Source organism: Sordaria macrospora, chromosome 5 (genome assembly GCF_033870435.1).
Source record: "Sordaria macrospora chromosome 5, complete sequence".
In the NCBI taxonomy this organism is placed as follows: domain Eukaryota; kingdom Fungi; phylum Ascomycota; class Sordariomycetes; order Sordariales; family Sordariaceae; genus Sordaria; species Sordaria macrospora.
The window spans coordinates 3,966,621-3,983,532 of NC_089375.1; the positions used below are offsets into that span (position 1 = coordinate 3,966,621).

General features: G+C 51.9%; 3 protein-coding genes across 3 annotated transcripts; all 3 read left to right on the forward strand.

The window, feature by feature from the left end:
* The first annotated feature begins 8,351 nt into the window (after positions 1–8,351).
* Positions 8,352–11,172, forward strand: SMAC4_08115 (uncharacterized protein). The gene has a single exon (XM_003344136.2). It carries the CDS (start codon positions 8,484–8,486, stop codon positions 10,449–10,451), a length of 1,968 nt encoding a protein of 655 aa, XP_003344184.1. The 5' UTR covers positions 8,352–8,483; the 3' UTR covers positions 10,452–11,172.
* A 442-nt stretch (positions 11,173–11,614) lies between these two features.
* SMAC4_08114 (uncharacterized protein) lies at positions 11,615–14,977 on the forward strand. The gene is made up of 4 exons (XM_003344135.2): positions 11,615–12,023; positions 12,238–12,822; positions 12,930–13,255; positions 13,312–14,977. The coding sequence occupies exons 1-4, from the start codon at positions 11,940–11,942 to the stop codon at positions 14,318–14,320; spliced, it is 2,004 nt and encodes a 667-aa protein (XP_003344183.1). The 5' UTR covers positions 11,615–11,939; the 3' UTR covers positions 14,321–14,977.
* Positions 14,978–15,380: 403 nt separating this feature from the next.
* SMAC4_08113 (uncharacterized protein) lies at positions 15,381–16,832 on the forward strand (the record flags this gene model as incomplete). Its single annotated transcript, XM_003344134.2, has 2 exons — positions 15,381–16,242; positions 16,314–16,832. 2 exons carry the CDS (start codon positions 15,381–15,383, stop codon positions 16,349–16,351), a joined length of 900 nt encoding a protein of 299 aa, XP_003344182.2. The 3' UTR covers positions 16,352–16,832.
* Positions 16,833–16,912: the final 80 nt, after the last annotated feature.

The following is a 16,912-nucleotide window of genomic DNA, read 5'->3' on the forward strand; positions in this document are numbered from 1 at the left end:
CTTTACCACAATTTAGTAATAGTAAGTTTCCAGTTCCTCATCTAACTTTTTGCTGCTCGTTTGCTTACCTTTTCTCTGATCAAATTCTTGGCCTTCATATAATCGCAACGATACTAGTAAAAAAGGAACCTTGCCTCCAGGTAAGATAACGACCAGGTCCCCTTCCTGGACGTATTCAGGACCCAAGCCAATGAACCCCTGTGAAGTGGCAAAGACTCTGCGCTCGCAATAGTTCAAATGGGTAAGATGAGTCGTTATGTCTCTAATAGACTTTGATATTGGAGACGTAACCTGAGTTTCCGTCAGCAGCTCGCGGTCGCGGACAAACTCTGTGAGCCCGTAGCTGCCTTGAGTGAGCCTTAGCACGTTGTGTGGAGGGGGAAAACATAGATGGTAGAAAACCTCCATGATTTTCATCTGATCCGTACAAGACCCTGTCGTTTTGGAAATATGAAAATTGACAAACTCCGCGGTGGACATTATGAAGACTTGTCTATTTTTCGCATCTCTGTAACTCCGAAAGACTTCCATCTCGAAGAAAAAAATGCCTAAGCGTTGAACGAACGGTATCGACGAGTGAACCAGTCAGGGTCAGATTATCACCGTCGACGCGAGGAACTTGACTCGTTTTCTCGAGACATGCCCCCGACCCTCGCGACGATCTCACGAAAGGATTAGCCGGCAGACACATCGACCAGCCTGGTGCCCAACTGGGAAGACCTTTAACCAGTTTCGGTGTCTGAGAGAAGGAGAGGACGTCAAGGTTTCCAGAGCCGCGTAGAATAGCAGAAGCTGTTTCCGTATAAATTTCCCTGATTTCCTTGGAGTAGTCAGCAATCAGCCCTAAACAGGCTGTATCGCTGGTAAGGCCAAATAATGCAAACACTCTGTCCTCAGGCTTAGTTGACTGGAACATCGGAGCCAGCCGGATGCTAATAGCCGCCATTGTTCTGTTAAGCATGTTTAATAAGCATCGCCCTGTAAGCCCCATACTAATAATGCGGATTGTCCTTAAAGGCTTGGGCGACAGTTCCGACAGGGAAAGCTGCGTGGGAGATGAGGAACTGGTAACAAAGTGGGCTTGTAACATCCTGTTGTAGTTCCAACCACGGTCAATGATACGATAGAATATGTCCACGTACCATAGAGATATGGAGTTACACCCGAGATGGATTTTGACGCGTGAATAACTGAATATCTCCTGCAAAATCCACATCCGTTCCCAGTATGGATTGTTGCAGAACGTGCTAAATTCATCGAACAGTCGCACATATCGGGGTAAGGTGACTTGGATAACAAATATACGGTGAATGTCAATGTCGGATTGGAACTCGAGCCATTGAGCGCCGGATAACCTGTCACTGCCCAGGTCCTGGCTAAGTCCGCGGCTGGTGTTGTTGCTCTCATGCTACGAAATGAACTTGTCCACCGATTGTCTTATCCAGTTAAAGACCGGGACGGTCAGACATGTCGCTCGACCGAGCCAAGAAAAAACTCGAGTGGCTTTTCTGTAAATTTCCCCCATCATTTGAACTTGATGTGATTTCTCGGAATTGTCTCTCTGGTCGATGCATAAAGCGTCAATCCAGAAGACGCGGACACTCATGCTCTATGTGCCTCAAAGCGGTAGCGACATTCCTGGTTACATAGACCACATTGTTGTTAAGCATGATGGGCAAAGTATCCTTGTCATCACCTCAAACGTAAGAGAGCGCCGTAAACGGCTCGGTATTGTCAAGTTGTCGGACAACTGTGAAGCAAGAGACCAGCTCAAAATTGACCGTGAGTCTAAACTCGCGTGGCATGATGAAGAGAAGACGAATTTCCCGTCTTTCGTGGCTTAGAGGTTCATATCCGTGCGGCTCAATTCTCGCCAGCACCCCAAGAATCCTTTCATGATTAGATATGTATTTGAGAAGGATCTTGGCGGAAGAGGCTGAAGAAATAATGATGAGACTCTGATGGAAATGATAATACCCATCTACTCACCTGTATTCTTCCTCAATATCTGTGAGATAATCGCTGTACACATGTTCCATTATTATATCCATCTCATTGTCGCCACTATCCCCATCAGATACATCAGAAGCAGGATCCGAGGTACAAGACTCGTCATCAAAAGTACTGAACGTGCAATGTCCATTACCAGACCAACTTGGGTCGTCAGTATGCGTATCACCGCGCTTCCTACTTCCCACCTCCTCATGTTCGTCAACAACATGGTCGCATTTCGCGTCGTCAATCTCCTCGGTCATTCCCTCACTTTGATGGTCTGAGAGGCCATCATCGGAAACATCATCGTCATATCCATCGCTTCCGGTGCCATAGTCGGCCGCATGCTAGTATTCTTGTTGTACCTGACGGATCTTTTCTAGTTGGGAAGCTATGCGGATACTGCTGAAGGTAGAATCCATAATGTTCGCCTATTCTAATGGAGTGTTGGACGCCACCTAGTGACCGCAGAGTGGTTGCTGAGCCGAGGAATGGTGTTGTAAACCAATGGAAGATTTCAACGGGAAGAACCAAATGTTGTAGCAATTCTCGAAGGAATTCTCGAACCAACTGCGTGATGTCGCAAAATGAAAGTGTTTTTTCTGGTGAAGAAATCCGATGACGAAGCTCTGAGCAGCGAATGATGGGAGTTGCTGGCTTGTGGAAGAGATGTTATGGCGGGATGTTGTCGCTCTTAACCGGAAGGGAGGGGAGGTAGGCCGCTTGAAGCAGACAGTCGAAGTCCAAGAAACAAAGAGGCCAGAAGGAGAAGCAACACCTCACGCTCGGCCTTGGGCTTTTTCTTAGGCATCACCAGCTGTATCGCACTTGCCAGCCCAATTCCACCTGAGCGAAGCAAGATCATCCGAGACATGATTCTGGTTGGTAACCTGCTCCCGCTTCGTTCTTCCCCGAAGGCTTGGCAGAGATAGCCACATCATGCAAACCCCTCATGGTACTATGCCTGTCTCTGGAAGGAACAACTGGACGGACGAGAGGGATTGGTCTTAAAGCAAGCTACACACTGGCAGCCCGATACATTACCGATTGGTTCGGATGCTATGGCCACCTATCGAGGGAGCTCTTGGGCTATCAAAGCAACCAAGGGGCCTTAAGTCTGTTAATGTATTTCGTCAGCTCAATTGAGTTTCGGCGATGGTGGAAGAAAGGTAGGCCCAAAGGATAGGGCAAGTGGAGGGAAATTACACCTTCCCGGTTGAAGCCGACAATCAGGTCTTAACCTTTGGAGGCTGGATCGAGCAGGTACAAGTATTTTAGGCAGGGACGGCTCGACTGATATACCACAATGTTTTTTCCTCGTCCCAAAAGCCAAAAAGAATGAATTGCCACTCAAATACGAGTCTCCTCTACCTCAAGTCCCGCGGTACATGCGGTATTTGAGGTCTGAAAGCAGAATGTCTTTGTCATGAACCTGTGCTTTTTGCAGACCAGAGTCCACGGGCGAGGAGACTGAACCTCCAGGAAGCGATATCGGATGAAACACTCGAGCGCAACGAAGGAAGGAAAGGGTCAGGGCACCATGGTACAGCACCCCTCCACGTACCTGCCAGGTATCCGACTCGGACTGCAGTGGACGGAATGGCAAGTACTCCCCTTCTACTAAGCACCTGCCGTGCAACGGATCACTGGTCGCTCACGTCACGGTGTCGGCGTGTTCCGTGTAACCACCACCCGGCGTCCAGTGACGTCGACGATGGTCCAGCTTCCGTCTAACGCTCACCGACGGGATGTCTGACATACTCGGCAACGGAAGTTTCTAGCGAGACAGAGGCATGAACCTGAAACAGTGGAACAGAGTACCCATAGGAAGTGACGTGGAACACTCGCTTCTCGAAGTCCGAAGAAGGCCATCAAAGTCGGACTGAGGCGCTGGATGGCGGAACGGCAAAACCCAAAGTGTTGCACCGGAAAATTTGAGGGCTCCGGGCTCGGAGTTCGAGGCTCACGGCGAAGATATTTCGGTGGTTGCTGCAATCCTGGCAATCAACCAAGATACCACTGAATCACTCTGAAAGACTGAGCCGACCCGCGAGAAAATAGAAAACTCGGAAAGTCAAAAAGAAGTGGCAGCATTGCTTCCTGCTGGCCTGAAATGCCCAAACTCCGGGCTAGAAAACTCTCCACTTCCATCCGAACCTTTGGGATCTGATCCAGAAGGATCCCAGATCTCGCCTGACAGAACCGCACCACCCCGATACCCCGCAAAGCCACAAAGCTTAACATTGAGCCATGATCCGAAGAGAGTTTGGGGAAGTGCCAGGAGTTTCTTGCCTAACCGCCGAAAGTACCTGCTAGGTTTGAAGGGTTTCAAACCAAAGGTGTGGACTCAGGAAGAAAAGTCAATCCGAACCGAGGGCGATGATGAGATATCGAGTGAGAGAGGAAGTGCTATGTCCAATGAACAGATGGAGAGTGGCGCTACCAGAAATAATGGCTAAACGGTCAATTGACCTGTTGGTAGTGATGGAAGAAGGATACCACCTAGCGGGAATATCTTGAGAAAAGAATACAGTACGCAACAGTATGTACTAGCCAAGACCAGAAACATGAAACTTTCTGCCGTCTTCGTCTTGATGGTATTGATGTATGGGACCGACTAGGACCAGGACACTCCCCCGAATCACCCGTGTCTTGACAGTTGACACCTCAATGTCTCGCCATGTATTAGTCTGACAACCGGGAAAAAGAGCGGTCTGCTAGGAAGTCTAACAACAAGGTCATAAGGAGTAGTGGTGTAGTGATTTTTGTTCCAAAAAAGGTCCGTGTTGAGAGCAATTGGCCTTGCCATTGGTGCTGGCTGGTTCCTGAATGGAAAAGATTCCGCCCAATGAGAAAGTCTGCGAGACATCACGAGAGGATCTCATGCTGCGTGTGGCTCGTGTGTGTGCTTGTGTGATACACAGGTACGCAGAGTTCACCAATCGGTGCAACGATGCCATGCCCTTTTTCGGTCGGTAACGCGACACAAAGAGGCAGAGTAGGTACTCGTACTGAGTAAGTGTTCGTGACCCATTGCACTGTAACTCGACAGACGTCCGGTAGTGGTGGTGGTGGTGGGATGTTGTTCGGGAGATTGTTTACCAAGCTTGGCTGAGTCTGGCTCACCTGCACTGGGAGAGCCAAGACTTGGGGCCCAAGTCAGTTTCATTGGTAGTGCCCCCTTTTGGACACCCAGTAGCGGGATGTCCTGAGGGCCTGAGGTGATGGGAATGACCGATTCCGTAATACCATGAATATCGAACGCCTAACCACAACCACAACCACCCGGCGATACGGTGAGAAAAGTGGGGGGTTCCCAGCACATGCCAGCACGGGGTGACCCGACTCGGACTTGGGTCGAAGCGAGAAAAGGAGGCTGTTAAAAAAGTCTGGTGGTTGACGTTGCATCCCGGCTGCTTTCCCGAGACCTTTCAAAACCCCCACGAGGCCATCGGGCTTTGGAGTTTGGGGAGACCTTGCTTGCCCGTCACGGTAGCTGCTCCCATTGTCTCTCACCGTAGGTAGCGAGCGTAGCACAAAGAGCCGCCTTCAATGATTTGCCATTATCTGCCTGTGTTTCCCCAGAAAACCCCTGGTCTCGCTCTTAGACCTTCCCAGACTCTTTGGCTTTCTTCACCGATCAATCGATCATCGACGCTTGTGAAAAGCTCGACGGACGAACAACTCGTTAACACCGGTGGTTGGCGGCAGGTTTCCGAGTCCCTTTCTCGTCCTTTTCAACTCGCCACCCACGGTGGTTCTGAAAAACAAAGAGATTGGCGTCTTCAGGCCTCTAGATCAACCAACGGGCCCACCCGATGTGACAGTTTTTGGCTGTCTAGATACCGATAGGGCTGCAATAGGCTTCCAGGGCTTCCATAGATTAGCGAGCATCGCGGCCCAGAGCGTTGCCGGTGATAGTGGAAGGTGATTTCTGGGTGATAAGCGCCGCCGCCATATTGCCTCGGAAGGTGAAAAGAAGCTTTCAGAGGCTACTGAGGCTTTACGTTCACAAATCTCCCCATTTCCCGTGGCGAAGCAGTGTGAACAGGCCAAGTCGAAGAGCCCGACTCCCGAGTCTCTGGGCAACACAGCAACGGCAATGGCGACGGCTGCAAGGGCGCTCTTGAGAATTGCGGGATATGCATCGCCTAATCTGATTCCCTAACCAATGTGACCATGTCCCGAGTCACTTGATGGGAAAAATTTCCACTGGAATCACGACACATCTGTCGGCTTAAAATGGCGCTTGAGGCGGCCTTGTTGGTACCTGAACTGGTCGAGCTGGCCATCAAGGTTGTCAAGCTAAAGAAGGGACTAGACCGTCAGTACCTACCGTAGCGTAGGCCGCCATCATCATTCGAGGAAAGGCTGGAAGGTTAGAAAAGGCCCAGGAGAGAAAAAAAAGTTTTCTTGTCGTTGACGTGCTTCACGATGCTACCGTTGGGTGGTAATGGAGGTGGTAAGGTGGAGGAAATGCACGGTAATCGAGTCCGTCCCACTTTGGGTTTCTGGCGTGTTGTTTACGAACTTGTTATTGTTACGGTAACATTGAAAATTGTAACGAGAATCCCACTGATTGCTGCCCAGTGCGTGGGATTGTTCGTCTGACAGGAATGCAATTCGTTACCAGAAACATGAATTCCACCAATTCGGCTTCCAAGGAGTCTGATGATGTCAATCACGACGTTCCTGTTGGAACCTGAAGCCGAGGAAAGAAACCAGTAAAGTGAGAACAAACCCGTCACAAGTTGCAGCAGATGCAACACGAATGCAGCGGAAATGCAGTTTCCCTCTGATAGTCTGAAAGATACGGTAAAGATACGACGGTCCCCGCCTGAAAATCCATCCTGTCGTTGTTGCCCTGCATGAGGGTTTTGGCGATCACAGGAGAAGGAAGGAGCACCACTGGCTGCAGCAGGAGGCGTGGAGGCGATGGCAGGCACAACTGGAGAGGGAAGCAGCGAATCTGGCTGTGCCAAAGTAGCCGCCATGTGTGCTTTCCTCCAAAAACTGTAGCAGGGCTCAGATCCGCTGCCGGTTGACCGCCTTCCCTTGGCCTAAAGCTCTTCTGGAACAGGCCTGACCATGCATGATTACGCGGGTCACGCGGGGTAGGTCTAGAGCCAAGTTTTGCGCTTTGCACTGTGAGGAAACTTTGATGACGCCAGCCAGCCCACTCCCTCTCGGGCTTCCATCTGTGTGTTCGTTATTCCACTTCCTAAGGCAAGTATTGCGCTGATATTTCACTGTTGGCAGCACCCGAAATCCATCTGTACGCCGACACAGATACAGGTTGGAAAGGGTTGTTCGTTGCGTTGCCGCTTACGCAACACGAACAGAAAGTATCGTGTACTTTTATCTCGAGTGCCACAAGCCGTGGTCCTGGTCGTCTCTTCTCTTCTTTTCCTTCCATCAATATCAGACAAAACGTGGCACAACGTGAACAAGTGTGTGGAAGCGATCTCAGCTCCCACGGAAAATGACCACCTAAAAGTTACCTTACCGTACGATACATACACACGGAAAACGAATCCGGACCCTGAACAGCGATCCTGCGACAGTCAAGCTTTCCCGACTCTCCACAGCTCAGTCCACCGAAAACCCACAACTCGCTGGTCCCTAGAAGTCGAACCGGGCCCGTTGCTCTTCCCCCATGAATCACCACCATCTTTAAAGAACCAAACCCGGCCTTCCCTGGTAGAACTAGTGTACAATACCTCTACCTGGTCTCCCCCGTCAAAACCCCGTATTAGCTCAGAGGTTCGTTGCCATAATTACTTTCCCCCCGTCACTACCAGTGACCGCCTTCTCATCATCCGTTAACTCTTCCTTTTCCCTTGCCAGCTTTATTCTCCAGCCTCAACCTCCAAAGCGACCAGGGCTACAACTGGACGACATTCCGACCTCCGACGACCCCATCATCAGCCGACCCCCTTTTCCCTTCTCTTCGAACAAAAGTACAAAAGCCGCGTCTTTGTCTCGAGCGCCGCCGCACCGCTGCCCGATAGACGCTGAACTTCTTTGACGATTCCCGCCTCGTACGCTGCTCATTGTTTCATCCGTGGGCACAACCCCCGGCTCGTCATCGGCCAAGGAAAACAAGCATCACAACCACCTCCACCCCATCCAGGCACACGCCGTTACTGGTTGTATCGCTATCAGTTGCACCGCGGCACCCACCACCCACACCCATATCAATTACCAATCCCACCACCAATCCCACCATTGCCGACGCCATCCGCGAAGAGGGGGACCAACAGAGATAACACCCCCCAACCAACAGCAGCCGGCCATACCTCCGGTACCTCCGCAGCTGGACTCAAATCTCTGCACCAAGAGACTGCAATTTCGCCGCCGTATCGATCAGATACATCCATAAATCGCAGCCGCACCATTCGCGCCCCCTTGCGACATACGAGCCGTGACAAAGCTCGCAAGCTCGGCCGTATCGTCTCAAGTCTTTTTCATCCAGCCTTTGAAGCAACACAATGGCAACCTCTCGAGAACGGCCCAGACGAAAGTTTGCGCCTATACCCGTTGAGACCACCTTTGAGCGCTACCGGAAAGCCATCCCGAATGGCGAACCTACACCCAGTCCATCGCCGCGTTCCCCATCACCACCGCCCCGCGAGAAACGAAGATTTGCCCCTCAGCTCGTCGAGTCCTCCGTACGAAGATCCCGCCGCATTGGCGACGAGGGTCCTGCCACTAGGCCTACCGACAAAACAGACATCACTCCCTATACGAATCACATCTATGCACCCAAGGCCAAGAGGAGGTTCGGGCAGGGGACTTCAATAGCATCGCCTACACCCCCAGCTCAGAGGAAGAAGGGCCATGCCCGTCGAGAATCGTGTGACGATGAGGTTGCCGATGGCTTCTTCGATCTGGTGGCCCGGGATGCGCAGGCTAAGAAAATGCAAGAGATGGCCATGAGTGCCTTCCCGAACAGTAGTGAGCGCATAGGTGGCGCTGAACACTTTTACGTTCGCGAAGGCTCGGAGGATGATGAGATGGCCACAAGAGGACGACCTCGGACGAGAGGTCCATGGGCTACTCTCCAGTCGCGTCGGAACTCGTCGGAGGAAGACATCAGTTGGGCGTTCAAGGAGATGCAGGAACACGCCGAAATGCTACAGAAGGAAACTAAACGTGGTTTTGACCCGGAAAGAGTCTCAACCCTCGACTTGGATAACATGAGCTTTGATGAGCCATTCCATGATGTGATGAACCTCACATCTACGTCTAGGCCATCTCTCACCGGTTCCCCTCTCTGGACTTCACGGCCCTCACCCGCCAACATGGGCCCGATTGGTGAATCTCACATGCCACTGATACGGTCTGAGTCACCTCTACCTGTCATTGGTGAATCCGCCATGCCGTACATCCCACCCGAGTCTCCTCCTCGTCGCCCAATAGGCGAGAGCTTCATGCCATACATACCCTCGGCGCCTTTAGGGAAGGCTGCCGATATGCCTTATGCCCCTCCATCTCAGATACCCCCAGACACTGCGTTTGGAAATCACGGATATGCCTTCCAGCCGTACGCTGAGCCTGAGCGAGACATGTCGTTGGAACTTGCTAGGAATCAGCACCGACTACGGGTGAAGGGCTCACCTCCGATGCTCGGCCAGGACCTGGTATTTAGGATGTGCCAGTCCCCTAAACACACCAAGCTCGAACCGGATCATCTTTGGGATTTGGAGAAAGAAACGACAAAGGAGGACGAACATCGGGATCCCAGCGAGCAGCGCGGTCTCTGGCGTGGATACTGTTATGCTCATGATAAGGACGAGCATATCATCCCGGTCGAGCGACCACAGTATCTCAACACCCCTCACCCGCCACAATCGCCCCGTGACCCCTTTGCGCAAGCCTTTGGACAGTCGGCGCCAGCTGAGTTGAGCGCCGAAGGGACACCCTCTGATGGTGCTACGAGGACCACATCTCTCCAAATTCCATTCCGCTCTCCTTCGCTCACGTTGCACCCTGAGCATCGCACCAAGAACAATGAGCGCAAGGGCCTTCACATGCTTCCTTTGCAAAGTCTTGAAGAGAGACTGAAGAAGGAGAAGGCGGCTGCCGATCTAGAAGAGAAGATTGCCGCCGAGTTTGATGACCATTTTGTCACACAAGTGTACAACTACCTTTCGCTTGGATACCCTGCTTTGGCGAGGCCGTATGACGAGGAACTGAGCAAGATCAGTCGTATCCCGATTGATGAATTGGAGCGCGACGACGACGCAATCATGGGAATCAACGGTGCTCCCAAAGCCACGGGCCATATCATGTTGTATGGCGAGGAGAAGGACGATACTCCCGAGGAAAAGAGATGCCCTCGGTGGAAGGCCCTCAAGAAATACATATTTGAGTGGGCGAGACAGCATCCCGACCTGGACGCGATCAGTCCGCTAGCTTGGGGTGTCCGGGAAAGGAGAGGGAGTTGGGGACTCTGAGGTCTCTTGCCTCCCTTGCCTATACGACTGGGTTTTGCGTCATGGTTTTTCTTTTACCTGTTCGAGTCCTACGTACAACATGGAAAGATGACGTGTGGAGTGGAGACTTGATGTGTGCCTAGCGGTACATCACGACGACGATCACTTTTCTTGGGTTGCATTTTTAGCGTCGCGATCAAAGCTTATTATTTATCATTGTTTCAGGGCGTCGTTTCTTCACTTTTCAAGAGTATCCTAATGGGTGCACTCGGCGTTCCTGGTATTATATTGGAGGGGACAACACTCCCTATTGTTAGCGAGAACATGATTGTTGTTCCGGCACAAAGCATTGCACGACGGGCATCACATTATCTGCCCTTCTTTGCTGTCTCGATGAATACGAGTTATGACGAGTATCTGGTTTTTATGGATCGCGGTTCGTTTTGAGTGGAAATGGTACCTAATGGGATAACTGAAATGGATGGTGGGAGTAGACTGTACACAATGGTCATGAAGTATTGGGATAAGTTGTTACTCCTGCTTGAGCTTGGAGTTTGGTTCCTGTTTCGAAGCGGTTCGTCTTGCTTAGATCGACGACGAGGTCGGGATAAATGGTACACGAAAAGCATACGGACATAAGGGGAGCTTCTAGGCTTACACTACAAGGTCGGGGGAAGTAATGGGCAACAACAAGGGTCATAATGCTCAGTATCGATATCTTAAGAATCATCAAGCAACAACAGTACTCATTACAAAGCACTTGAATCCACCTCGCCTCGAAATCTCAAACCATCCCAAGTCTTCTGAGCGAGTCATGTCATCTCGAGATTTCGGGTCCTTTCGAGTTCGAAGGTCGCAAGGCAGAAAGTCAAGGATGAGACAAAAGTTCAACTGATGTCACCTATCACAAGCTAATTTAACCACGGACGGGAGGCGGAAGACGGGACGGCCCTTGTAATAAGCGAGTCAAACCCGTCAGGTCAAGCTGCCAGAATTGTCAAACTGCCGGCGTTGGGTTGGGTTGGGGTGATTCTGTTTTTGGGTTCGGGTGTTCTTGGGAACTGGATCGGGAACTGAACTGAAAAGCATTCAGCCCTATCGTAAAAGGGGCCTGAGCTGAAATGGGAGACACAGTATACTGAACACTGTGGAGCAAGGCCATTGGATGGGTGACCCACCTTTTGCGCCCAGCCAGGGAGGTTCTCATTTCCATTGCCGCTGCCGGAACGACCAGCCACAGGCTGGGCAGCACCGCGCGCGGCATCACTGTGTTCAGTTCAGTTATCGGTCGCTAAACAACAGCTTATCATCGTCATCCCCTCCTTGTTTCGCGAACACCTAACCTAACCTAACCCAATCCTTTTCCTTGCTTGACGTCCTCCCTACTTACTTTACGCATTCTCGACACTAACCGGCCACGGTTACGGTTACTAGTACGGACCGCGAACCGAGCGAACGAACAATTGCGAGTCCAGCACAGCGCAAAGCAAAGCAAAGAACGGAAACGGGATGGAGCAATCCCCCCTTACGCAACAGCCTCGGCCGGAGGCGTTCCAGGCCAAGATTGTCCAGCTTTATCAGGAGTTGTTTAAGGTACGTTTCAGCTTGTGTTTTCTTGTAATTGATTAGAGGAAAGGAGAGAAGCTAACGTCAATTGCGCGATAGGTTAGTTAACATTACCGTCGTCTCGTCAACTTTTCTTCCCTTCCGCACTCCATTTCGATCACATGCGCCGCGGGCAACACAAGCAACACCACACATAACGAATCCCCCACCAAGTTACTAACCACGAGAACCTCACTAACAGGACCACGACCAAGACGAAGAATACCTCGACCACCACACTCAGTCAGAAGGTTTCTGGACCGAATTCTTCATTCTCAAACCCTCCCGCCCAGCCCTCCGGCAGATCCTCGATCCCATCCCCGCCTCCGATCTACTTCATCTGTACTCCTCGCAAACCCGCGAGTTATTTTCCAGGGCCGTAGCCGCGCTCAAACCTGCCACCACCGGCACCGCCAGACCTGGTTCTTCTGCTTCTAGTTCACACAGTCGGAGTCCGACCCAAGCTCAAAACAAACAAGCGAATGCGCTTGACACACTATCGGTGTTTTTGGTCATCGTGTTAGGGAAGAAATACACCAATCCGAGCTCGGATATCATTGAGGTGCTTGCGGGACTGGATAGTGTTGATACGGTGTTTGGGGAGTTTGTCGGGGCACTGGATGGGATTGTAAGAGGTGGTGGTAGCCATGGAGCGACGACGACAACGACAAGTATAGAGGTGCGAAGAAAGGCGGTGGAGGTGGCGATGGCTGTTACGGCGGGGGCGTGGGGGACCGGGTTGGGGAGTTATTTCATTCAGAGAGATATGTTTCCTGCGCTGATGAAGGTGAGTCTTGGTTTTGAGTGGTCTGGGTTGGTGCCGGTGGAAAGAAGAGAAATGGGAGACGGAAGAAAGAAGAAGAGAGGGCAAATGCTGACGACCGAAAACAATAGCTTATACAAGACACCGAGACGACGCAAGATGTTGTCCTGCCGTTCACGCTGGTGGGACTTCTTGCTAATTACAACAAGTTCGAGTTCCAAAATCCGTACCAGATGCGGTTGAACGACTTTGTCAACGAGCAGACGATACAGAAGATCATCAGAGCCGTGGGACAGGCGTGTTTGACGCTACGAGGGCAATATGTTGCGGTACAAGAGGATCTGCCAGAAGGATGGTCGATAGCGGGCACGCTGAGTATGATTGGGTTGGTGAGGTTGAATAAACACAAGAAGCCGGTGTATGATGCGGAAACTCAAAAGAGGATGTTTGCGGCGCTGTAAGTCACTAATCAACCTGGGAGTTGAGGAGGGGACAAGGACTAACGAGCAGCAGACCCGACAAAGAAGCGGCTGTTCTCCTAGCAACCTACGACTTTACCCACGCCAATAAGCTCTTCTGCCATAACCTGGTCACCCTCCCACCACTAGCCAAAGGCGACGAACCGCCCTTCTCCAGCTTCCTCTCCCTTACCTCCTACATGCTCCAACACGCCTACCTGTCACAACGCACCACCCTCTACAGCCACCTCAACCTGATGATCATCCGCCTCCTAATCGAAGACCCGATCCTCTGCAAACGTCTCTGTAGCTTCGAACCCGAGCACAAACATCCCGTCCGTCTCTGCCGGCAACGCTCCCCCTACCTCCCGCACGTACCCGGCGACCGCGTCCTCGCTACCGCCGTCCTCGACACCATGATCGACGCCGTCAACCACAACCTCCGCCGCCGCCTCGACGTCGGCCTCTACACCCTATGTGTCGGCATCCTCCTCCGCCTAATAAGCTACATGTCCCGCTCGCGCACACGCCTCGAGTACCACTGGCACGAACTCTTCCGCTCTCTGTTATCCCTAATCCGCTTCCTGACGACCTACGCTTCGGACCTCAAGACTTTGTCAGTCAACAGCCAACCAGGTCAACTTGAGACTTTACTCGATCTAGTAGTCAACACCCTCGCCCTCGGCCTCTCGTCAGGGGAATCTTTCCTTCCGACAGCAGCAGCCTACGACGACTTGTTCTACAAGATCGTTGAGATGGGCGACGTCCTCGTCAAGTTCCGCGATGTTTACAACCTCAAAAAGAGACAGAGTAATAGCATTGATACCCTCGTCAACGTGTCGACGCATTATAAGGACATGCTTGCCTCGGGAGCCAGTAAAGAAAAGTTGACGAGCGTGCAGGTTGCTGAGGTTATCAAGCAGGGGTATGAGACGCTGAGTATTCAGGCGAAGGAAGGGCTGGATAGTTGGGAGAGGTTTAGGGAGGCGGATGAGAGGGGGTTGTTGAAGAAGATGGCGAGGGAGGCGGTGGGGGATGTTAGGGGGTTGGTTGGTGGGCAATAGCCAACTACGTAGGGTGGTAATGAGTGGAGGGGATTATGGCTGGTGATGGATGGATGTATAACTAATGAGACTCGACTTGAGAAGGAAAAGGCGTTTTGTTGATTTGTCGGTGTCTGTTAGCGATAGATGGGATAGATTGTGTTGTTTGATGATCTACTTTGCGGGTTATGCTGTTGAACCCTCATGAGCCCGATGCGGGTAGAACATGGTACGATCGTGATGGAGACATTGAAGAAGTTCAGCTCCAGCTCAGCAGCTCTCAACCTGTGGAGAGGCCTGGAGGGGAACACAGCTGAGCTGAGTCCAGAAGGGTGATGTCATTGCCCCTGAGCACGATGGACCCAGCCCGTCCTTATCGGCGACCCCCGACTTGACCGAATCGAGACTCAAAGTAAACAAAGGATCCATCCTCAAGGGGGAAGACTCCAGGGCTGAAAAGGGATAAGGCGACCAACCAGATGAGGCGCATTTGCCCTCTCCTTCGATGCTCCCCTTGTTTCCCCTGGCAGATTGAGGCCAGGGACCTGCCCATCAAGGTACACCACTCTGCCTTACCTTGCCTTTCAGGTGCATGTCATTGTCAGCTCCCGCTTCCTGTCAGGGCTGGGCTGGGAATGTCAGGGTCCAACATGCAAAAGACATGGAATGAGAGAAGCGGGTGGCCTGAGAAAGATGCGACTTCCAGAAAGTCGAGACGAAGACGGCAAATCCGATGGTTGTGAGTGGATGGATCCCACGGAACAAGTGGATCCCCTCGTGGGTTACGGAAGGTGTGGATCGTTCGAGATAGTCAGAATTTCAAAGGGATTCCTAATGAACGAATGCTGATTGGCTGGGTCGGTTACCGGGCGGCTCCGAGGGTTGCCAAGTTGGATTGCCATCATGTCATACGTACCCTCCAGTTTGCTTTGCTCGGCTGACTTCAGTTGACTGACCCCAACTGTTCTTCGCAATCGAATTCCCGCCAAGCAACAATCACCCATCCCGCTGTCGAAGAGAATTGCCCCGTCTTTTTCCAACTGGACACTCAACAACCGAATCCTGGTCTTGTCACAGCCCTATGATTCTGACCTCTGCTACTGCAATTCCCCTTTCTTCCTCTGTGCATCTTCATACATCCACCGCTGCCGCCATACTATCGCCGGCCTTCCTGTCTGCGATACACCGTCACCATCACACAAGGACAGCAACACCATACACACTCAAGATGAACGCGCAAAGGATCCTTTCGAGGAGGACGCTCAACGCCGTCGCTCATGCTCAGCGCTGCCAATTCAGCACGACGCCTTCACCCGCCGTCACCGCTTTCCAGTCCTACACTCTCCCCTCACATCCGCCATCGCCGCCGCGCTCCGGGAATGACTCCATGGCTTTCCCCGTCCAGCCGCCTATGCCGCGGGTACACGAGACCAGACCTCACAAGATTGCGTCGCCACAACAACTAAACAACGCCAACTTTGCGCAAACGTCATCACCATCAACTACATCATCAATCTCATCTCCCACTCAACCTACCCCTGCCGTCCCCAACAAGCAACAAGAACCCACCAAAGCCGCCACCGCGCAAGCATCCGCGCCCACACAACCAACACCCTCCAAGCCCGCGCCCCGCGCCTCCCGCCTGCGCGCCCCTCGCAAGGCCGCCATGAAGCTCACGCCCGCGGCCGTTGAGCACCTGCGCGCCATGCTGGACCAGCCGGACCCGAAGCTGATTAAGGTCGGCGTGCGCAACAGGGGGTGCAGCGGTTTGGCGTACCACCTGGAGTACGTGGACAAGGCGGGCGCCTTTGACGAGACGGTGGAACAGGACGGCGTCAAGGTGCTGATTGACAGCAAGGCGCTGTTTAGCATTATTGGCAGCGAGATGGACTGGGTGGAGGATAAGCTCAGTCAGAGGTTTGTTTTTAGGAATCCTAATATCAGTGAGTGTTCCCCCTTTTCCCCGGGTCGTGAGTGTGGGTTGAGGGAGACAATGGCTAACGGATCAAAACAGAGGAGCAATGTGGTTGTGGAGAGTCGTTCATGGTATAGAGGGGATGTTCGGATGAGATTGAATCTCGGTTAAGCTGGGGCGAGCCGTGGATGCCGAAGCCGCCTTTCACCTGGTCTGTCACGACACGAACATGACTTCAGAGAGAGCAACGGTCTTCACTGCAGTGGGCCTTTAGCGCATTTAACGACGGATCGAAGAGTCGTGGCTTTGAGAGTCTTTTTGCGTCATTTGTCAGCGCTCGCGCGCATGGGCTTTTCTTTTCGGCGAAAGCATGGTTATTGGCGTTTGGGTAGGGAGCATTATTCCCTTTTCTTGTTTCTTATTACACCATTCTGGTCATTCAGATACGGATGGGTCTATAAAGGGCGTTTCATACTTGGTAGTTGTATAATTTCTTCTTTACTTCTTGTAGCACCACCATTTAGACAACGGAGAGAAATGGAGAGGTTCATATCATGTCATTTAAGATCTTTGCACGCATAAAATGTTCCATCCGATGTTCGCTTCCTTCCGCTTGTTAACACTACCTGCACATGCCTTACCTTTGCCGCAATGCTGTCCATGACGCATCCTGTTGGTTTTTGATGGCTGATTAATCA

Coding starts and splice junctions, on each gene's coding strand:
- SMAC4_08115 (XM_003344136.2), top strand. CDS start 8,484: ATGGCAACCTCTCGAGAACGGCCCAGACGAAAGTTTGCGCCTATACCC.
- SMAC4_08114 (XM_003344135.2), top strand. CDS start 11,940: ATGGAGCAATCCCCCCTTACGCAACAGCCTCGGCCGGAGGCGTTCCAG. Junction 12,024..12,237: donor TTTATCAGGAGTTGTTTAAG/GTACGTTTCAGC, acceptor CCTCACTAACAG/GACCACGACCAAGACGAAGA. Junction 13,256..13,311: donor AAGAGGATGTTTGCGGCGCT/GTAAGTCACTAA, acceptor AACGAGCAGCAG/ACCCGACAAAGAAGCGGCTG.